Source organism: Cladophialophora carrionii (assembly GCF_000365165.1).
Source record: "Cladophialophora carrionii CBS 160.54 unplaced genomic scaffold supercont1.3, whole genome shotgun sequence".
Classification (NCBI taxonomy): Eukaryota; Fungi; Ascomycota; class Eurotiomycetes; order Chaetothyriales; family Herpotrichiellaceae; genus Cladophialophora; species Cladophialophora carrionii.
The window spans coordinates 2,372,890-2,394,096 of NW_008481828.1; the positions used below are offsets into that span (position 1 = coordinate 2,372,890).

Below are 21,207 nucleotides of genomic sequence, written 5' to 3' on the forward strand. Positions count from 1 at the left end.
AACCCACGAGGGTGTGCAGTTTGTGTTCGACCTGGGAGACAGATCGGGAGATCCTCGGTAGATAATCCACAACACGTGCAGATACGAGATTAGTGCTAAGCGGGGCAAAAAGCTTGGCGATTTCTCTGATCCGGGAGGCGACGTGACTCTTTCTTCAAGCAATCTAGCTACAACAATATCTCGCTTGTTCTTCGTCTCGACAGCCTGATCCATCCGTTACCGCAATGGTGCGCCATAAGAAAGACAACACCTCGTCCAAAGCGAAGAAGTATTCCACCAAGTCCCGACATACGCCGCGCTCGACGGCACGAGATGGCGACGACAATGACGTCGTCGCAGAACGCCCACCTTTCAAGGCTGCTTGTTGGGATTTTGGGCACTGCGACTCCAAACGCTGCAGCGGGAAGCGACTGATGCATTTTGGCCTGATGCGAGAGTTGCCTGTCGGCCAAAAATTTCCTGGAGTGGTCATTTCGTGAGCACTCACCTCATTGTCCCTTCATCCCCTCGCGGGAGAGACACTCTGCAAGATTCCATGCTGACACGCGCATCCTGCGTGTAGTCCCAACGCGAAGACGATTCTCTCACCGGCTGACCGTGAGCTTCTCGAGCAATATGGCGCCGCAGTGGTAGAATGCTCGTGGATCAGGCTTCAAGAGGTTCCTTTCTCACGGATCGGTGGGAAATGCGAACGGCTCCTGCCGTATCTTGTGGCCGCAAACTCCGTCAACTATGGGAAGCCATGGCGCTTGAACTGTGTTGAGGCCCTAGCGGCATGTTTCGCCATTTGCGGCCATCACGACTGGGCCGAGATTGTGTTACAGCATTTCTCCTACGGCGAGGCATTCCTCGAAATCAATTCCCAGCTCTTCAAACGGTACGCAGCATGTCAGAATGAAGAAGAGATCAAAAAGGCCGAGGAGAAGTGGCTTGCGAAGCTGGAGAAGGAGTATGCAGAAAGTCGCACCAACAAGGACGCTGCAGGTGCTGAGGCTGATGATTGGGCTGGTGGAAATACGAATAGGCGAGATGTGTTCGAATCGGATGAAGACGACGACGACGACGACGACGACGACGCAGATAGTCAGAGTGAGTCAGCCGCAGACGACGACGGCAACACCATGCAACAAGGCGTGCCGTTGGAGCTGCCTCCCGACGAAGATGATGACGACGACGAGGCTGAGATGGCTGAGATTCGGCGAAAGATTCTCGCGTCCAAACCATTTGCGGAGAATTTCCCTGCAGAGCCTCCCAGGAAAGAGAATCAGCGACAGTCCGACGACGACGACAACATCAATATAGCGGGCAACAGCGATGCCAACCCGACAGTGACACCCGCGGAACAGCCCCCACAGCTCGTGGACTCCGACGCAGAGTCCGGCTCCGCTGAGGAAGAGTATGACGACTTCGACCAAATAGCGAACGCCACACCTGTGACGGACCGGACGGGAATTATGGCACGTGAGAGACAGAAGAAGCTCGAACAGGCGAGCGCATCATTCTCGCGGACAGTGGTCTCGGCTCCCAAGCGATGGTAGCCACCTGTGCGACTCACTTAGTTAGGGACAGTGGTAACAAGTGGAATACGTCAGCAAGTGTGCGGTCTGAGTGTGTACCTCGATCCCAAAGCACGAGAACTACTCGTTGGATATGCGTTTGTCCTTGAGGATATGTGTTTCTCTCATGCCCACCCTCAGCCCAAGTGTTCCGATATTCGTAGCAGGACGATCATCACCCTGCACACCACGACTTCCGGAAGAGGGCACGCAGGACGAGGATGACGGGAGTCATCATCGTGCCTGGTGCATGGGGGCTTTGATATCGGAGGGCACCAATCAACGGCGTGATGGGTCCCTTCGAAGATATGTGGAAGAGCGTCGACGATCGACGACGCCCAGCAAGATCACTGATCGGGGGATCCCTCTTCCAGCTCACCATTTGCAAGTCTTGGCGACCGATACTCGCCCCCTTGGTCGCTACAGTAGCCCCGTACCTCTATGGAACGCACATGCTGGGTATACGTGCATATCCGATGCATACAACTCGGGTCGGGGGCTACGTGCCGCAAGGTCCGAAAGGCCCAGGGAGCTACGATCGCTTGACGGATCTTGTAACAGCATGTCACCGCCCTTTGCTGACTCGCTCGCCACGTCTGAGCAAAGGCAATCAATAAGCTAGTCTGAGGATCTTTTTTCGCGCTCTGTGGTCCTCGAAGTCCACTGGCCGCAGGCGGTGAAGAGCGGCTATCATTTGACACTCTGTAAAGCAGTGCAAATGATGTTCGATATGAGGGCCTCCACAAGAAGGGCACTACACAGTACTGTAGCTTGGTTGTTCCACCTTCTTTCCCAACGAAGCCTGACCTGTCCCAGGAAGTCGAGCTGCTGCAGTGGACTATACTCGTGCTCCTTGCATGGTGTGCAAGATCTCCGTCTCGATATCTGTGGACAACGCAGCATACTCGCACTCGATGGTTTCAAATGCCGTTGGGCACCCCCTCAGCGGTGGCGACTGCGCCTGCCGCGTTGCTGATTGCTGTGGGGTGCTCACAAGGACAGGTACCTCATAGCCCGTACCACGAAAGCAGTCCTTGGAAGCGGGGAGGCTTCAGTGCTGGATGTTTTCTCCGGTCCTCGGGTCCGCCCAGCTAGCACGTGAGTACCTATGTACCTCATCCTCGTCCGGGTGCTACGCAGTAATACTCGGATTCTCTCCCCCCTCACCGACTGAAGATGAGTCCTGCGCTTGCAACACTGGTACGAGGGACCGCTTGGAGTTCCTGCCGCGGGCAGATTCGGCGGGCCCCGTGCGCGACACAAGCTTTCGCAGTACGAGTACAGTACTCCCTACAGGCCCTGGGGGCGAACATGGGACCGCCAAAACTTGCAGTTTGTCGCGGCACCACAACCGAGAGTGAGGAAGTGTATTTCCTCCAATTACAGGCCGCCCGCAAAACAAACCCCTCGAAAATCAGCATCACATCATCAGCATTCAGCATCAGATCAACAGCGCTAGTCACCTTCGCTCCGAGAGGTTTTCGAAAGCCACCCCCCTCCCGGAAGGATGGCCTTCTCCTCTTGCCTCGCTCACCTCGTCAAGGGGAGCCGTACGAGTACGTGTACTCACAGTACTGTGGGTACTTGTGTACTGTGGTTACTGTACTCACTCGTCCGCCGGAAATCCACAATAAGCGAGAGCCTACTCCGTACTACTCAGAAGCAGTGGTGAGACGGTGGGCAAGCTTGGGTGGCAGCCCTGCACGATGACTTCACCCCCTCGTGTCCAAGGATGGCACCCAGATGGGACACCGTGAAGAATAATCCGTAATCCTGAAGCGAAAATGTCGATCCTTTCTGCAATGGGGAAACCTCTGAGTTTCTGTGTGTGCATTTCCGAACGGGGCAGGCCGGCTTACCCCTCATTCATTCTCTCTCTCTCTCTTGGATTCTTTTACTGTTTCGCGACACGGTGATTTCCACAGGGTCCTGCGGGATACGAGTACAGTCCCCCGTACTTGTAGTTCTTGTGAGAGGGGTAATGCGCCGATCAGGCAATAACCAGTCAGCCGTACGGAGTTACTCGTACTGTGTACAGTTTGGAGTGCGGCGTCTCGTAGACCCCGGGAACAAGCTTATCTCGGTATGCCATACAGTACTCGTACGTGGTGCGCTGTTGAAGCAGAGGAGACGAGAAGCCGTGAGCAAGAAACTTTCAGGCTCCTGTAGCTTTGGACGATAGCAGCCGTAGCCGTAGCCGTAGCCGAAGCAAAATCGCCGCATTAACTATGTATACAGATTGCCCCCAGTGACAGACATGGGCCCGAAGGGCTGATATTGGCCAGTAGTGGGACCGCCCCCAACCTAACATGCAAAGCCCAACAATAATCGGGCACGCTCAAAACAAACCCCGCCAATTCAAAGAATGGTTTTTGATGTCGAGAGCTCGAAAGTGTTTCTTTCCGCGCGTCACCAATTTGTAACAAAGTCGACGGAGTTGTCGTAAAAGTGATACATGTGGAAAAATGTTCAGGAAAGCCACCACCCTAATAGTTATATAGCCACGGACTGATGGGCCGCTGCCATGGATCCTGGCCACGGCGAAAGAAAGTCGTCGTAGATAAGGTCGGGCGGCGGTGGGTTGGCTTGCACCTCGGGAAAATGAGGCGCAGCCATGGGCGGCATCCTAAATGGCGTCGATCGATAGTGAGTGTATACCGATTGCGGCGCTGAGGTGGCTGGCGCACAGAAGCTCATGTCGAGGAATGCATCGACGTCCATATGCTGCGAGTCGGCCGTGGTCTCGACTTGGTGAAATAGCGGATTGTGTCCCGCGGGGCTCTTGATTCTGTCATCGGGCCGCACGGGTTTGGTGGTGGGCGAGTACGCCAAGAATTGATCCTTCATATCGATCTCCTCGTATGGCGTCGCTGGCTGCGACGTGGTGTCCGGGATATCTGCAGGACGGACGCTCGGTAACGGCGGGCTGCTGGCAGTAGAGTCGGAGGATGCGCTGGACTGACGGTCGCTGTCTTCCTCGTGGCCGCGAGGCTTGATGGCCGGAAGAGGGCGCCTGCGCCGATCTGAAGACCCGGCCGCATGTATATTCTGCTCCGTCTGTTTCGGCAACTCAAACTCGTCAAATTCTGGCTTGATCAGGCCCATGCCCTTCAGGATGTCGGTGGTGGTGACCACGCCCGTTGACTCGTCGGGAATCTGTCCTGGAAACCCGGTTTTCCTTCGGCAAGCCCAATATAGTCGCTGGAGGGCGGCATCTGTGACTTCTCGCATCTGGCAGTAACTGGGGCAGTGTCAGATCCAGCATTCCCAGCGGGATTGGAAGCACCCTTACTAATTCCTTGCCTCTCGTCTCCGGGCAGAATATACACACAGGCTGTCGCTTGCCTGGCAGGTCTTGCACACCTGGGCGCCATCGCACTGTGGTCGGTTAACACGAGGCTCGTCTTCATGGAAACGGGGCTCAATAATTACTTTTGCCTTCTTGACTCTGCAACGATCACATCTGCATCGACACGCAATTTTAGCCTCTGCTGTAACAGCCCTGGTCATGGAGAATCGGCGGAGAGTTATGTGTGACTGGCGGGCAAGGACTCACGCACGCGAAGTCCTCCCTCGGGAAGTCCTTCGTTTCTCCTTCGATGTCGCCTTCGCACCAGCATTGGGCTTCGGTCCTGGCCTTTGGGCCTTCATGTCTCACACGGCGAAAATGATCAACTGGAACGGCTGAGACGGAGACCGGGCTCGCGTTGGCTGGTCTTCAATATCTGAGATTTTGGGTGTCTGGATCCTCGGTCCTACGATAACATCTGAGATGGGTTTGCAAGATGCTACTTGAACGCAGACTTATGCGGCCAGTGACTCGTACATTTGAGCGAGAAACAAATAGTACCCGTCCACGGCAGATTTCCAGGATCAACATGCTGGGGGACAGATCCATTGTTGAACGGACCAGTCCTTTCAGAGGAACTGGATAACCCTCGGACGAACCAATGCGAAGCTGAGTAGGGAGCCTCTGAAATAGATTCCGGTAAGGCACATGCAGTAAAAACAGGGACGTGGTCGAGGGAATCCGCCGTGGGCAATGACATCATATGCTAGGATCTCGCGCCCACAGGCATTTGGTCTGCGGGGCACTGTGAGCGACGAGTGAGTGATAAGCCCAATCCTCGTACTCGTAGGGAGCCGAGGCTTGTCCGTGCCTAAGCGATCGCAGGACGCGGAGACAGCAGTGTCAGATAAAGACCATCTTGTTACGGGAGGACGAGGACACCGTACACCGTACACCGTACACGGTACCAGTATCGGACTGTCGAGTCTGCCGCTAAATTTCACCGAGTGGCGGGCGGCGTGCAGTGTAATTACTCCTCGCTATGGAGGGAAAGCACAAGCGGGACGCTGGTGCTGTCGCGCACTGATCGTTCCCCCTTGCCCTTGAATTTCATCTCATCTCGGGGTGCTGCGATGTCGACCACGTCTCGTCTGTACGTCCCACGCCGCGATTGTACTCCGTAAACACAACCAGATCACGGCGACAGAGTGTGCCCCGGTCTTGCGCCTTTTTAAACCCCAGGAAGCCTCTTCCTGAATCATGGTTCCTGGCTGCACCGCATTTTTGCAGATGCTCCATCGGATATTTCTCCCAGGCTTGGCGTGGGCGTCCCGTACATTGTCTGGCGGACTTCCCCTTCAGCAGCGATCTGCAGTTGTGCTCTCACCGTGAAGTCTAATCCGCAGGCACGCCGAGCCGATCTAAGCACTAGCTCGTCCAATCGCTTTGCTCCGTCGCCCAAAAACGTGCCCCTCCCGGTTCCAATATCCGGTGTTAGGGCTTCAGCTGGTGTCCTGACTCCTCCGCGGTGGAGAGCTGGATTTCACAGGCGCCTCAACGGCGAGCGGGTCCTTGTTACTCCACCAGTGTTCATGCCACGCTTACCCAGTACCTCGTACCGTGTACTCACCCCTGGTCCTGTCGGAGATAAGGGCAGCGAATCGAGCACCGCGACTGGCCGGCGGCGTAACATTTCCGGCGGCCTCCAGAACGCCAACCTATCACCGGTACGCGTGTCACAACGAGTCCGCCCGGGAGAAACATCCAGCGTCGTTTCATCGCAGAATCGACGTGTCAAGGGCTTCGGATACTTCGTCCTAGATTTCATGGCATTTTAGTGCTTTTAACGGACAGTGACGAAAAATTGCCATAGAGCTCCCCTACCCCACACATATTGACCATGAGGCCATACAAGAATGTTTGGAGGTAATCTGTAGTGGTCGTGAACGCATTCTTGATAATCAGTACCACAGAAGTCAGAAGCAACATCAGCACTAACCAAGATCATGGCTTTGACCAGCGAGTTCCAGACCAACTTTGGCCCAAGTACCAATCCATGGGACTTCGAGCTCCCCAACGACCTCTCTTACATCCCGGGCGCTGCTCGTGAATCCGCTCTCGATGATTTCTCGGGGCTACCGGCGCCAACCTTATCGACACTCGCCTCCGAAAGGCGTATGCCCGAGTTCGTCCAGCCAGGGGAGTTGCATGCACAGGATGCCGACGCCTCAAGCCCGTCGTCCATCAGCCAAGCATCTCTACCAAGGAGAACGGGCTCGATAGATTCCACGTCGACTTCTGCGTCACTCAGTCGTGAACAATTTCTGCGGCGCTTGTCCCTGGCGACAAGCGACCTCCAGGAGGATTCATACAGGCCGAGGAACACCCCGGCCAAGCGGAAGAAAACCACCACGGGGCGCATCACCCCACGTTCCGACAAACACGCCCGGGAGCTGGAGCTGAACCGCAAAGCGGCGACAAAATGTCGAAATCGCCAAAAGGCCTTTATCGAACAGCTCCAACATCGGTGCAAGCGGGAGGAGGAGAAGATGCACATCCAGAGCTCGCTGGTCTCTGCTCTGCATGATGAAGTGGTCGCTCTCAGAAACGAGCTCTTGCGTCAGAGCTTCTGCGACTGTCGCTTCTTGTCAACTGCCTCAATGTCAACGCGGCAATAGCAGTACGGAATGCAGAGCTGGCAGTGGACGACGTGAGCCTACCGCCACCATGGCGGGGATATCGTGCTAGAGATCTAAGAACCTTCGGGCAAAGGGCATTGGCCAACGAGCACTTAATCCCCTCCTCTCGGTGGCGATGAGGCGAGATGACAGCCCTCGAAGGCAATCATTCGGGATTACCCCTACGTGTCCCCAACATCCGTCACGAATCTGCCAAACATGCTGCACTAGCAGTCAACGACAACATTCATTCTCAAGTTCAACCCCCCACGCCGACAATAGCGCCTCAGAGGCACCAAGAGCCACCTGAAGAAATGGAGGGTATATTACTGCCACCGCATAGCGATATGCAGCAGGTTATGAGTTTCCTTTTTCGACTGTCCAGCGCAAACGATTCTGGACTTGACTTGGGGCTCTGTTGGACTGAGGAGGTCTCAGCATCCACCTTGGGAGAAGCACACAGGAAGCCCCGGGATATGATGCGTGTATGATGCGTGTATGTATGTATTTTATGTATTTATGAGCGTGGCACACTGTACCTAGGTACGCAAGTTTTGCACGGAGTATTCTTAATCGACAAGCGATCATTATACAGCCAAATCAAGTTTTAAATTAGCCATCAACGCCCGGGTCAATCACGCAAATGGGAAATCTAGCGCTTAAGCAGGGCTGCTTCGCCCAATGCAAAGAACGAGGTAATTCATAACGTACCGGCGTACGGAGCAGAACCTTGGCTATTGACCAAAACCGCCATGTCGAAGGACCGTACCCGTCCACTTTTGGCTGTTGGAAGTATCATGTACCACCGTATCCAATGGCATGAGCTCGGTGTTTGAAGTCCATCTGCTCGCAGGATACGGCGAGTTCCCTTTTCTCGTCACCTCATTCATTGTCTTTTTTTTTTTCCGAACTCGTCGACAAGGAAACGGTCAGCGGGGAGTTGAACAAGGACGGCAGACTGACTTGATACGATATTTTTTCGAACGACGAGGGCATACTGACTAATACGATATTTCTAAAATCCTGGTTTCGATACTATACGCACACGAGCGAGCCACACACGCAAGTCGCTCAGGGTCCGCCATATCAATCAACGGTAACAGTGACACATAAAATCTACAACTTGGGGCCGGCCACCTCCTTCTTTGCCTCGTCCCTCAGGATGCGCTTCAAGATCTTGCCGCTTGCATTCTTCGGAATCACGTCGCGGAACTGCACGCCGCCGTCGAGGCGCTTATATTTGGTCAATTTCCCCGCCACCCAGTCGTAGACGTCGCGGTCCGTCAACTCGGCCGGAGAAACGCCGGGCCTGCGCACGACGTACGCGCGCGGGGCTTCCCCATCGAGCGCACTCGCGGCGGGGACGCCAATGACGGCGGCGTCGACAATGTCCGGGTGCGTGAGCAGCACGGCCTCGATCTCCGGCGGGGCGACCTGGAAGCCGCGCACCTTGATGAGCTCCTTCTTGCGGTCGACCACGTACCACAGCTTGGAGTGGCCGGCGCAGTACATGATGTCGCCCGTGTGGTAGAAGCCGTCGGCGTCGAACGACTCGGCGTTGGCGCGCGGGTTGTTGAGGTAGCCGCTGACGACCGTGGGGCCGCGCACGCACATCTCCCCGGCCACGTCGTAGGCCGTGATGTCGGCGCCCGCGTCGTCGACCAGCTTGAGCTCCACGCCCGGGATGGGCCGGCCGACGGACCCCGTCACGTCGTCCTCGGGCCAGGGGAACATGGTCAAGATGCACGACACCTCGGTCATGCCCATGACCTGGCAAAAGGGCGCGCCGGGCGCCAGGTATACCCGGATGGCCGCCTGGGTTTCCTTGCTGAGCGGCGCCGCGCCCGCGAGGCCCGCCCGGATCGACCGCAGCGAGTACTTCTTCAGCAGTGGCGACATGGCGATCGCCACGGCCATGGCCGACACGAGGTACAGCTCGGTGACTTTGAACTTCTCAATGTTGGCCAGGTACGTCTCCAGGTCGAACCGCCGCATCACGTAGCTCGTCTCGCCGAGCTTGAGCGTCGACGTGTGGCACCGCGGCGCGATGGCCGCGTGGAACATGGGCAGCGGGTAGATGTTGATCACTTCGTACGTGCGCTTGTACACCGTGGGCGAGTAGATGAGTTCGTGCTGCGCGATCAGGTTGCGGTGCGACGTGATGGCGGCCTTTGGGAGGCCCGTGGTGCCGGAGCTGGTAAAGTACGCGGCCGGCGTGGTCGTGCTGGTCGCGAGCGAGTCGAAGCGGACCCAGTCTTCTTCGCCGTGGTCGAGGAGCTCGGTCCAGCTGAGAAAGCCGGCCGGGATGGTCTGACTGGGTTGGGTGTTGAAGATGCGGATGTGGGAGCGCGGGATCCCCGTCTCGTTTGCGGCTTCGAGGAGCGGTTCGAGGAGCTCGGGTTCGCTGATGAGGAATCGCGCGTTGGTTATCTTGGCGTGATGTCTCAGTTCGAGGGGCGTGTATCCCGGATTCGAGCCGGCGAATACTGCTCCTGCGCCGGTGATGGCGAGGAAGAAGATCGGGTAGTAGATGTCGTTGAACGAATGTATGAGCACGCAATCGCCCCGTTTGACGCCGGCCTTGTGTAACCCCGCGATCAACTGACGGATGATCTTGCGTGCTTGGACGTGCGATATTGAGCGGCTGGTGTTTGTTGCATCGACGAAGATCTGGCATTTCGACGCGTAAGCCGAGAGCAGTCGATCGCGTGGGGATGATGTTGCATATACTTACCGGCTTGTTCACATCATACTTTGGCTCGTCAAATATCCACGAGCAGATGTCCTTGTTGGGTATTTCGGGCACGGGACCCGTCGCAGGAAAGACCATTGCAGCGACTCAGCCGACGTATATCTGGACCGCCGTACCAGGCAGATGGATGCTGGCGTCGAGCCTTGGGGCAAGCGGGCGATTCTGCAACACGAGAGACGGGTGTGCAATTCGAGGACGGCTCGAAGAATTCGTCTAGTTCTGTCGTCGGCGTTGGCAGCGGCGGATGAGAAGACGACCTGTGTTTCGGGCACGCAGGGACACCAGGATCGGCTCTCTCGACACGGCGTCACGAAGTCTGTGGTCCGCGACGGGATATATACTGTGTACTCAGCATTGCTCTCGGCGACGATGCTTACTGTGGGCTGCAAAGCTTATCTCCCGAGTCCCTAAGCGGCGCTGCTGACATGTTTCATCAAAGGGGAGCCGATCCACGAGTGATCGGCCGCCTGAGAGAGACTCACTCGCATAAGCATGGAATGAGCCGATGGACAAGAGACGAGACATGAGGCGTCGATGGCGTCGACATTTGAGCGGATTCAAACGAGCATGTGAGTCGATCCACATTGAGCTGTTCGGCTGCTGCAATCTCTGTCTCATGTTCATGGCTGAAGACGAGACGCTGAACAACGCGCCGGAATTGAGGCAACAGAGGGAACACGTCGATTATGTAACGAATGGAGCCGCCAAGGAGACACGTACCCAGTACGAGTACGAGTAGCAGACGATATTGCTGTGCGCCAATTACTCCTACCGTACTTTTGTTTACTGGGGTACTCCGTACTACGAGTAGGAAGGTCGCAAAGGTCTCTTGCCGGCCCCATCTGCCTCGAAAGCCGACACATGCCGCGCCGCCTCGGCCGCATGCCACCGCATGCTGGAGCTGGTCCAGTACCACAGTACGCAGTACGGATGACTTCGGGAATATCATCGGCACCGCTAGCAGGAGACTCTGATGATAGCATACGACCATCAGCTCGCTGGCGTGATTATGATATCAATACCAGCTACTCAGAACATACGAGGTACTGTGTAGTTGTCGGAATCACCCCACCGGATTCAAAGAGTCTTGACCAGCCAGATAGTATTGCCGTTCTGGCCTTCCTCACCACTCGCACCGTTGTCGAGCACAACAGGGAACCGCTTGAATCCCACGCGAGCGTAGAATTTGTAGGCGTTTTCGTTCGCTGCTGCCATGCCCAGGTGTACTCCTTTGGCGCCCCGTTCTTTGGCCAGCGAGCAGAAGCGATCAATCAGTTGTCGACCCCAGCCTTGCCGCTGGTGAGTGTCCAGCAGATCTATATGCAGATGCGCGGGCCATTGCTCCATCATCTGTGGGTGGTCTTTATGCAACATCCCTTCTGGATTGAACATGATCTGCCTGAGCGCATTGGGGAGGTGCTCGTCCCAGCCCGTGGGCTCGTCGGGCCCGGGTTTCTCGAACCCTTCCGACCTCAAGTACGGTATGTATTTCTCCCGGTAATCCTGCACAAAGCCGACCGTGTCGGGGACGCCGAGGAGATACCCCACTGCGCGTCCCGTGCCGTCATCTACAACGAAGCAGCTTTCGGGCCCCAACATCAAGTAGGGTCGACACCACAGGAAGGAAGCGTAGTGGAGGACAGTGTCGCCTGCGGCGATGAGATCCGGGGCACACGTCTCGCGGAACTGAATTCGTGTCAAATTCGATCTCGATGTTTCTGACGGGGCAACTGACGATTTGTATCATTGCATCCTTGTCCGAATCCTGGTACATCCGAATGAATGCCATATCAGCGGCTTTTCTACGCGTGAGTCAGGGATCGAAGAGAGCGCGATGATTGTCGCAAGTGACGATAAAGGCGTTACATAGCGTAGGCACCAGCGCGACCGCCATCTTCGGCTTGAACATGAAGGCTTAGCTGCGCAAGACGAGGGACGAGGCGCGGATTGTCGGAAACGTCGTGGAGAAAGATGCCCACAAAACACCAAACACCGGCGTTTTCCCGTCAACAAGAAGTAGCGCAGCCCTGTGAAGCGGGGCAAGGCTGCTGCCAACGAAGCAGAAAGGACAGTGCCCATGTCGTGAGCCCTGTCTACGAGTAGATCATATATATGTCCATTCTGGAATAAGGACGTCTTCCCCTGTCTTGCGCTCATATCCTCCAGTGACCCCGAAATCGTCGCCACGTCGACCACCAATGGCGACCAAGCAGCGCCTGGTCAAACTCTCCCTGTTCGCCAAGCGCAAGAGCCATCTGACTGAAGATGAATTCCACCGCCACTGGACCGAGAAGCACAGAGCGCTGGTGCTCGATTGGCTTGCCAGGCACGGTATTGTGAAGTATACTCAGGTCAGTTGAGCCTGAGCGGCTTCCGTTGTCCGCCATTTGCCGGCGCTTCTTCCCCCTACCTCAATGCTAGAGGCAGCGCACAGCCCATAGAATTCCTGGCCGACATGCTCCTGCTGATGCTGTCAGACAGTACCATACCCATTCGTCCGCTGCGACGACCGCTATCGCAGACTTTCCTGCGCTTGGAGGCTTGAAGAAGCTCGACTTCGATGGCGTGGGGGAGTTTTTGATGCTGGACGCCTCTTGCTTCCAGAAGGCGCGCGAGGACCCGTATTATGAGCAAGTCGTCATGCCAGATGAGAATCAGCTGTTTGAGTGGGAGTCGGCCCAGTGGACGCTCGGTTGGGAAGAGGTGTATATCAAGGACGGGAAGATCGTCGAGGAAGAAGGATGATGCGACGACAGACGCATCTGGACAGGCTCCACCACGACACGACTCTGCAGCTCTTACGTTCCGTGTTGCATAGATCTTCATAGGTCATTGAACCCAATGCAAGGCTTCTCTCGCAACTGCTTATCCTTGACGGCCCAAGTCCAGGCTCTACCCGCTTCGCCGGTGTAAAGTCCGACGAATTGGTCGTCTCTTCCTGCTGCCTTTAACCAGCCAAGAGCTTCAAGCGAGTCAGTCGTCGTCCTAGCCAAGAAATGCTCAAATTCGGCATCGTCGTCGAGGGCCAGTGCGTTTCCGGAGATTCCATGACACAAGCAGGGCTCTTTGGTTAAAAGGCCTCGGTTCCAAATGTCCTTTTGCGCCGCTCTGGTCGCCGAGTCGATCCTTGCTTGCAGATTGGGGAAATGTGGCCGCAGTGATCTGAGTGCGAGAACCGCGCCGGGGCCTCCGTGGCAGAATTGAACGAGTTTGTCAGAACCCGGCGGCAGCGCCGATGGGAAGTTCCCGCTAGGGAATTGTGTGTCCAGTAGTGAAGTCAGCGGGGGCTCCAGTGTCTCAGCGCTCTGTGGTGAGGAGAGAACAAGCTGAGCGAGGATGCCGAATGCGCCATGCGCGGAGCCCACGTACGCCTTGCCATGCCAGGTCCAAGGGGATTTGGAGCGTAGGATTCTCTGCACCGTCTTGTGTATCGCCGTGTCGATCATCTCCGTAGACTTGGAGGCATCCTCGAACGCTGACCGGGTAAGACGAAGATAGTAAAGATATCCTGATCGGCCGTACAGCCACTCGTCTGAGCCGCCTGCGTCGTTGACGGTGCTTTCATAAGAGCAGAGCTTCTGCACGAGGCTATGGTCCTGGTCTATGGCGGCACGGAGGGCCAGCTGTGCGAGAACCTCACTTCCAATTCCACAATGATCCGAGTCGACGCGGTCACGGTGGCCGGTGATGCCCAGGTCCAGGTATGACTGAGCCCAGTCGAGAAGTGACTGGCCTTTGAAGGCAAGATCAGGGTAGAGCTGAGACAGGCGGAAGAACAGGTATGCTACCGAGGTTGGGCCATAATACAATCCGTGAAATGTCCATCCTGTCGAGCAAGTTTGAACTGGCGGGTTGTAGGTGTTGATGCGTGTCAAGGAGGCGATGAGTTCTTTGTGAGCATCCGCATGACGCAAAGGAGTTTCGTCGTTGTCGAAGTGACGAGCGGTCGGACTCATCGTCCAAGTATCCCTAGAAGGTGGTTCGGTGTGAAGTTGGTGAGTTTGATGGGGTCGTCGTCGGGCCTGCAGTCGTAGACGAAGCCTAAGTTCTAAGCCTGACATCATTCTGACACTGATTTGGCACTCACCCACAACTCACCTACAACTCATCTCACACTCACCTCACACTTGCCCAATACCACCGAACCATAGGTACTCCTGTGATGTCAAGCTCTGGTCACCGGATCATGCATGACCATCATCTTGAGACTGGATGTGAGCAATAGACGGAATCCCTTTCCGAATCTACAGTTGCCTCAAGTCGGGCCCCGATCAGAGGCTACCCAGCAGCGCATGCCGTGCTGCCATCAGGCTGTTTTGCGGCCAGTCTGCGACCATCACCCTGATGCCCGCCGAGCAAAGAACGTACGTTACTTGGCCAGTGATGGGCGTTCACTGGTATTCCTGGAAAGGGCAGTGAAGCAGCACCCAGGCCAGGCAGATCAAGCTAACCAAAGGTACTGTGTACACGGAAAGTGAGCTTCAACGTGCGCACCACTAATGTTCACATTATGTGTGCGGTGTGCTGCGTCCTATGTAGCCCGTAGCGAGGCTGAGGCATCCCCACGCTACGTGCTTGCGTTAAGAGCTAGAAGAGATCATCCCGAAGAGTGCCTGAGCCGTTTGCGGCGAGGCACCTCGATGTACTCGTACGAGTAGGCTTTGTGCCTAAACACTCCGGATGCCACAGATTCCCCACGATCTCGCTTGACTGTGGAAGCTGCCTAGCCTTTGCCTAAGCTGCCTAAGCCGCCCCCCTTTCGCTGCTGGAGAGGCGACTTTTGGCGAGGCCACTAACTTAACTGACCCCAATAACTTGGTTAATTACCTTAGTGGCGAACTGTGTGGCTGGCACCTCTAAGCAAGTACCAAAGTACTTCGTAGGTGCGAGGGTGCTAACTACTGGGTACCTAGGTAGCTTCCTAGGTACCTGAGCTACTCCTGTGGCCTAGGCGAGCCCATGGGTGCCACGATGCCAGATCGACCACCGGTGGATCCGTGCTGCGTGTCCGCCTTGGCTGTGCCAGTGCCTGTCCCTGCCATGTGGCTGTTTGTGCCTAGCCAAAGGGCCCGTGAAGCCTTGCCGTATGCTTCCAACGTTAGACTCGAATGCACATACAGCGTCCTGGATTCAGATGTGTTGAATTAGCATGTCTCAAATCAAGATGAGATACCCGCCACCACCTACGTACAGCCCCGAACATGTCTGAAAGTTGCACGGACGAGTACTACTACTCCGTACGTGCTGTACCATCTATATAAGGCTCATCGTGGCCCCTAACTGGGATATTGGATCTCACTATCCCATCCATAGCCGTGCTTCGTAACGAGTTGCAACTCTCCAACTCTAAGACTCTTCAGCTCTGAAATTGCCCGTGAGGACTATTCCTCACTTACAGCATGTCCTCATTCATCCTCCCCGACTGGATCGACAATTCTCCCAAAGTAGAGGTGACGATCCCCTCGAACGTGACCAAGGACCAGCTCCTCGCCTTCCGGCCGTTCAAGAACTGGCTCTCCGCGCTACGCCAGTCGATAGCCAGGCAACACCAACAGCAGCAGCAGCGCCGACACGACCAACACGACCAACGGCGCCCTGAAGGGCACCGGCAATGCCACGACTCACCCTACCAGCTCCACCGCGTCACCGTCCGCTCCGTCGAATGGGCAGGCCCGCAGCGCATCCTCTTCGTGCTCCTGGACACGGTAGTACAGAGCGCGTCGGACGCACGACCTCTCCCGGGCATCGTCTTCCTCCGAGGCGGCAGCGTCGCGGTCCTCATGATCGTAAGACCGGACGACGATGACGACATCTCCAAAAGATTCGTCGTCATGACGCAGCAACCGCGCGTACCCGCTGGGAGTCTTGCCTTTTGCGAGATCCCCGCGGGGATGATCGATGACGACGAGGACGCGTTTGTAGGCGCCGCGGCGACGGAGATCCAAGAAGAGACGGGCTTGACCGTCCGGCGGGAGGAGCTGGTCGACATGACGGAGCTGGCGGTGGCGGTGCGGGATGATGGCAACGACCATTTGCAGAGAGCCGTGTATCCGAGTCCTGGAGCATGTGATGAATTTGTCGCGCTTTTCTTCTGCGAAAAAGTCATGGCCAGGCGGGACATTGAGCGGCTGAGGGGGAAATTGACGGGCAATCGAACCGAGGGCGAGAAGATCCAGGTCAGGTTGGTGGAATATGACCATCTGTGGAGGGAGGGCGCGCGAGACGCCAAAACGCTGGCGGCGTGGGCGCTGTACGAGAACCTGGTCAGAGAAGGGGTGCTGGGCTAGGTGTAGCGGTTGATGGCCTTGCGCAGGGCATGTCGAGGTCCGACAACAACAACATTTCTTTTTCTACATGTGAGAGCTAGAGGTATTCTTAGCGGGCTGGCCACGTCGGTTTGGGACTCCAAGCTCCTCGAGCACTCGAGCAGGGCCGATCTCCTCCCATCTGTCCAATTGCCGTGGATTCGTCAGCCACACCATACCCATCATGCCGGCGGCGTTGGCACTCGCGCCTTGGAACGCTGCTCGGCGTCGGGGAACGACCATGATCCAGCGTTTGGTCAGCATCACGTTGTGCGGGAAGTATTCCAGCGTCGTTTCTGTGCAAGATTGCCACGCCTGCAGAGCCTCTCCATGGAGGCTGCGATATATCGAATGCAGCCGACCAGGTGAGGCGTGTATCGAAGAATCGATCGGTTCAATGAAGTACTTGAATGGAGTGTCCATGGGGTTGAGGCCATCCTGATCGGGGAACAGTGTCAAACCCTTCGAACAGGGGATAACCTGCATATGTTTGTGCAGTCTGCTGCAGCCGGCCTCATTCCCACAGTTGAACATGACGAAGTGTTCGTCTGGCAGAGCTTGCATGACCGCCAACGCGGCAACGAGGTCGGTCCGGTCGAGGCTCTCGGTCTGCCGCCTGAACGAGTCCAGGGTTAGGATCAAGTATTGAGGCCGGAAGACGGCGAACCGGTTCATAACCAGCAGGTGAGTATCGTGGATTTTTGACACAACCAATTTCGGATCGGCGTCAGCGAGGTCGCTCCCCGGGCCATATTTCGGAACCGTGTCGAATGCAGCATTCTCCGTGGCGCCAATTGTCGCCGGCTTCGATGCCAGCGCGGGACAGATGCGGAACTCGAACTGCGGGAGAGTCATCAGTTTGTGACGACAAAACCATAGAAGCGACCTTCTCCTACCTGGAAAGCTTTATCCCTAAGGCTGATGACCGACGCTGGACCGTAGAGGACTATTTGCCGGGCGACTAGATCGTCGAAGTCCGCCAGGATCTGGGTCTTGTCAAACAGCATTCTCGCACGTTGCACAGTCGGTTAGAAAGTAGACCGTCACTGCTAGTCCGTAACATCCTCATGGACGAGGTGTAGGACCGTGAATATATCGACCGTGCACCCATTGTCACTCCGCGTGGCGATATTGGGAACTTTGGGACGGCAGTGCGGAGAAGTCGAAGCTGGGCTGAGCCCTGGCATTCCTAGTCGACGTGGAAAGGTACAGCCGAAGAGGCGAAGAGTTGCCGCACCAATCACGCTGTGCACGACGGAAACGCCGTGGCAGGGAGCAGGGAATTGGGAAGCTTGCTGCACGGTGACATCTGCCGCGCACACGCCGAAAGTCTCATAAGCAACACTCTTTCCACACAGGATCGCTGTTCAGCCCTGCTGCCGGCGCAGCGCCAGCAGACCCGGAAGGGCAATCTGTGCTTCTTCGTACATTGGGTCAAGTGGTGGACCGTTCCTGACCAGGAAGACACACTGGGCAAGCAGCAGTTCTGCCACCTGTTTCACATTCGGGTCGAGGTCGATGAGCGCGTTGATCTCAACGTCAGGAAGCGCGAGCGAACGACTCTCGAAAGAAGCCATGGCATCCTTCATTCTGACCACGTCGTCTTCTACAAGCGGCGAGCCTTCAACGATCTTTGCTCGGAATGGCGCCAGATCTCTTCTCGCCTTTCGCAAGGTCGCGGTGGTCATCTGGCTCAGCAGAAGCGAGGAGTACTTATGGCTGTCCGCTGATATAGGGAAGGCCGCGAAGTTGGTCGGAAAGGCCTTTGAATGACAGTCCGATGACATGAATTCCCACGAGGGGATCTCATCTTCTTCGAGAAAGAGCACTGGCTCGACTGCAGCACGGGATGCATAGTCGAACGCCAACGCAGCCCGGTAAGGCGCATCGAACAGTTCGTGGCAGAAGGGACTGTAGAGCCATGGTTTCTCGATGATGCGATCCCTCGCCTTCAACAGCTGCAGCTTAGCCTCTTCTCCAGCGTCGCTTCTTAAGAATGCAAGTATGCTGTCCCTGTCGCTGGCTTCGTCGAAGAGATCGGCAAATTTGTACAACGGCGATCTCCTCACGGCCTCTGGGAGCAATGTTGACAGGAGGAAGAGAGAGTCCGTCAGATCCTCAGCTGCGTGTCTAGCAGCAGAGGAACGTTCGCTGTGATCGGGGTGTTCCGACCAACCCCCTCCGGCCTCGACATGCTTCCAAAGCCTAACAAGATGTGATACGGTAGTCTCCCTATGCAATGGATCAACGGCTGTCCGTATATATTTGCCATAGTTTCGGCCCAGTAAGCTTTCGTCGAAGTAAAGAATTTGATGGGCGTTTGCAGGGTCGTCAAAGAAGTCGTCCATGCGCGCAATATGGTCGTCGTTGACGGACTCGAAGATAAAGGTCTTGGGCCTAGAATCGAGGAACCTTCGAAGTTTCCCAGGCCCGTCTTTGAACTCGGTAGGCAGGGCAGGGTAAAGGTGGCGGAGGTAGACTTCGTTGAGCTCATCACGTTCGCCCTGGAACAACACCTCATCGACAAGGACCGTCGAATTGCTGATGATGTTTGCAGGAAGGATCATACCGTCCGCAAACAGGATCGAGCGATGTAACAATGCCCGCATGTAGTTCTGCGGTGGAACGCCATATTTGTTCATCTTGGAGTTGACGTTGTCCATGGCAGGGCTGAAGGCGAGACAGCCGACGGTCTGATTGGGAGCGGGAGCATCGTCTTCCTCTTCAGCATCTGTCGAAGTGTGCGGTGCTTGGAAAATGGCCTTCAAGAGTCTCTCGATCATTTGGTGATGCTCATAGTTTCCAACCAGCCAAGCGATGCCGCTGGAGATCTCGAGTGCTCTCGCCGCCCGGTCAACTTCCCCTCCGCACAGCATTGCCAGTCCGCTCAAGGCGTTGACAACCCATGCCTGTGCATGCACCTGTGGATTATCTCCACGCGAGGCCGCTTCTTGGAGTCTGATGTGGTGGCCGCCCAGCACCTCCAGGCCCGTAGTGAGTCGCCTGCAGAGATCTTGCCTGGTTTCCTTCTGCAACGTGTGACCTGTGCGGAGTGCGTCGTTCACCAAGGCCCATACCTCAGAGCAACTCTTTGCTGGGGCTATCTGATCCTTCGGTCAGTGTGGGTTCCAAGGACAACGACGCGCAAGCATTACCTGGGATTCTTCCGCCTTAAGGTCCATGTTCTGCAGAATCGTGTTCCAGTCCTGTCGAGGCGAAGTACCTTGATTGAATGCTTGCAACAAGTGTGGCGGCGCCGTTTGCTCTGCCTTCTCCTCGAAGAGGGCCACCAAGTCCACCAACAGAAGTTTGCACCAGTCCGGCCCCAGATTTTGAGCCCATTTCAAGATCTTTTGTCCAAATTGAGGAAACTTGCTCTCTTCCGAGTGCCTTTCACCGAGAAAGCGGCCGTTTACCAGACAGAAGCCGGTGCGTGAGCCTTTCTCCAAGGTCATGACCGCGGTGAGACGGTGTATTGCAGACTCCCATCGGCTGCCAGGGTACGTGAGCCAGATGATGGCGGCTTCTTTTTTGCTCGAGATAAAGCGCAAATAGTCAAGATTGTCGTTCATGTCGCTTCCGCTGAAGCCAGCAACCAGCCATACGGTCCGTTTGAGCAGAATGTCGAGGACGTCAGTCGCAAAAGAAGGCAAGCCTTGAGCTCGCTGCAGCCGCGTGTCGATACAGCTCACAGGATCATAGCAGGACCCATGGACCTTGAACAAGAACGTTATTTTCCCGTTACCGAGCTGTGGCATGAGAGATCGCACGAAGGCGAATGCTTTTGCTCCGTTGACAACTAAGACCAACGACGATTTTGCAGTCGTCAATGATAGACGGGACGAGATCTCTCTGCCGTCGACGTGGGGATCTCCGGTGATCTGGTAGAATAGGGGAGTCCTTTTCTCGATCGCTTTCTCCAGGTAGTTGTCAAAATTCGTAGTCATCACGGCGGCCACTGCTCCTGTAGCGAGAAGATTCGCGGCCCATTTGTGGATCTCGTTGAAGGCGTACGTCCCGTCCTGCAACCTTTCGGCCTGAAATGCGTCGAGCACGTGCAGGTATTGTTGTCCTAAGCGCCTGGAGATGACTTCGGTCACCATGTAGTTGGGCACTCGGTCCTTCGCGCGCTCGAAGAAGGCCAGAAGGCCTTCAGACACTTCTCAGGATGTTAGTGAATGGCCTTCTGACGATGAAGTCTTAAGGCGTACCCCTGTCAGGTCGCATGTCGGCCGTAGCGACTTCAAGAGCGGACGCCCACAGTAACTGTACGAAGTCATTCCACATAGGCAACTGGGTTGGCTTGAACGTAGAGATGGCAGCGCCCAAAAACAAGGTAGCTCTCCCTTTGGCCTTCTCGGTGAAGGACTCGACCCATTCGGTGGCTCCGTCGAGATTGTTCGCCTCGTAAACATGTTGAGCTACCTGCGTTGGGAACGATAAGAGGCCGGCGGCAGCCGCGGAGTCGAGCAATGTCCGTGTCTTTCCCATTGTCACCCAGGCCAACTTCAGGAGAATTGAAGCTGGTATGGTTGTGGCCGGGACGGGGCCATACATAAATGCGTAAGGCTCCCCTTTTGGCCACGCCATGGCAGGAGTTCGCCGAGCCTCAGTCCCCAGGGAGTGG

At 56.1% G+C, this 21,207-nt stretch overlaps 10 protein-coding genes across 10 annotated transcripts; 4 read left to right on the forward strand and 6 right to left on the reverse strand.

Moving 5' to 3' along the window:
• Positions 1 to 224: 224 nt before the first annotated feature.
• G647_04264 (uncharacterized protein) lies at positions 225 to 1,538 on the forward strand (the record flags this gene model as incomplete). Its single annotated transcript, XM_008728608.1, has 3 exons — positions 225 to 475; positions 563 to 1,273; positions 1,313 to 1,538. 3 exons carry the CDS (start codon positions 225 to 227, stop codon positions 1,536 to 1,538), a joined length of 1,188 nt encoding a protein of 395 aa, XP_008726830.1.
• A 2,511-nt stretch (positions 1,539 to 4,049) lies between these two features.
• On the reverse strand, positions 4,050 to 5,207 carry G647_04265 (uncharacterized protein; the record flags this gene model as incomplete). Its single annotated transcript, XM_008728609.1, has 4 exons — positions 4,050 to 4,797; positions 4,849 to 4,934; positions 4,989 to 5,019; positions 5,113 to 5,207. The coding sequence occupies 4 exons, from the start codon at positions 5,205 to 5,207 to the stop codon at positions 4,050 to 4,052; spliced, it is 960 nt and encodes a 319-aa protein (XP_008726831.1).
• A 1,644-nt stretch (positions 5,208 to 6,851) lies between these two features.
• G647_04266 (uncharacterized protein) lies at positions 6,852 to 7,523 on the forward strand (the record flags this gene model as incomplete). The annotated part of the gene is made up of 1 exon (XM_008728610.1): positions 6,852 to 7,523. One exon carries the CDS (start codon positions 6,852 to 6,854, stop codon positions 7,521 to 7,523), a length of 672 nt encoding a protein of 223 aa, XP_008726832.1.
• A 1,116-nt stretch (positions 7,524 to 8,639) lies between these two features.
• On the reverse strand, positions 8,640 to 10,353 carry G647_04267 (uncharacterized protein; the record flags this gene model as incomplete). Its single annotated transcript, XM_008728611.1, has 2 exons — positions 8,640 to 10,193; positions 10,258 to 10,353. 2 exons carry the CDS (start codon positions 10,351 to 10,353, stop codon positions 8,640 to 8,642), a joined length of 1,650 nt encoding a protein of 549 aa, XP_008726833.1.
• A 999-nt stretch (positions 10,354 to 11,352) lies between these two features.
• G647_04268 (uncharacterized protein) lies at positions 11,353 to 11,874 on the reverse strand (the record flags this gene model as incomplete). The annotated part of the gene is made up of 1 exon (XM_008728612.1): positions 11,353 to 11,874. The coding sequence occupies one exon, from the start codon at positions 11,872 to 11,874 to the stop codon at positions 11,353 to 11,355; it is 522 nt and encodes a 173-aa protein (XP_008726834.1).
• A 599-nt stretch (positions 11,875 to 12,473) lies between these two features.
• G647_04269 (uncharacterized protein) lies at positions 12,474 to 13,020 on the forward strand (the record flags this gene model as incomplete). Its single annotated transcript, XM_008728613.1, has 2 exons — positions 12,474 to 12,626; positions 12,757 to 13,020. 2 exons carry the CDS (start codon positions 12,474 to 12,476, stop codon positions 13,018 to 13,020), a joined length of 417 nt encoding a protein of 138 aa, XP_008726835.1.
• A 77-nt stretch (positions 13,021 to 13,097) lies between these two features.
• G647_04270 (uncharacterized protein) lies at positions 13,098 to 14,231 on the reverse strand (the record flags this gene model as incomplete). The annotated part of the gene is made up of 1 exon (XM_008728614.1): positions 13,098 to 14,231. One exon carries the CDS (start codon positions 14,229 to 14,231, stop codon positions 13,098 to 13,100), a length of 1,134 nt encoding a protein of 377 aa, XP_008726836.1.
• A 1,443-nt stretch (positions 14,232 to 15,674) lies between these two features.
• On the forward strand, positions 15,675 to 16,562 carry G647_04271 (uncharacterized protein; the record flags this gene model as incomplete). Its single annotated transcript, XM_008728615.1, has 1 exon — positions 15,675 to 16,562. One exon carries the CDS (start codon positions 15,675 to 15,677, stop codon positions 16,560 to 16,562), a length of 888 nt encoding a protein of 295 aa, XP_008726837.1.
• Positions 16,563 to 16,625: 63 nt separating this feature from the next.
• On the reverse strand, positions 16,626 to 17,587 carry G647_04272 (uncharacterized protein; the record flags this gene model as incomplete). Its single annotated transcript, XM_008728616.1, has 2 exons — positions 16,626 to 17,420; positions 17,477 to 17,587. The coding sequence occupies 2 exons, from the start codon at positions 17,585 to 17,587 to the stop codon at positions 16,626 to 16,628; spliced, it is 906 nt and encodes a 301-aa protein (XP_008726838.1).
• Positions 17,588 to 17,947: 360 nt separating this feature from the next.
• On the reverse strand, positions 17,948 to 21,071 carry G647_04273 (uncharacterized protein; the record flags this gene model as incomplete). Its single annotated transcript, XM_008728617.1, has 3 exons — positions 17,948 to 19,684; positions 19,736 to 20,739; positions 20,792 to 21,071. The coding sequence occupies 3 exons, from the start codon at positions 21,069 to 21,071 to the stop codon at positions 17,948 to 17,950; spliced, it is 3,021 nt and encodes a 1,006-aa protein (XP_008726839.1).
• Positions 21,072 to 21,207: the final 136 nt, after the last annotated feature.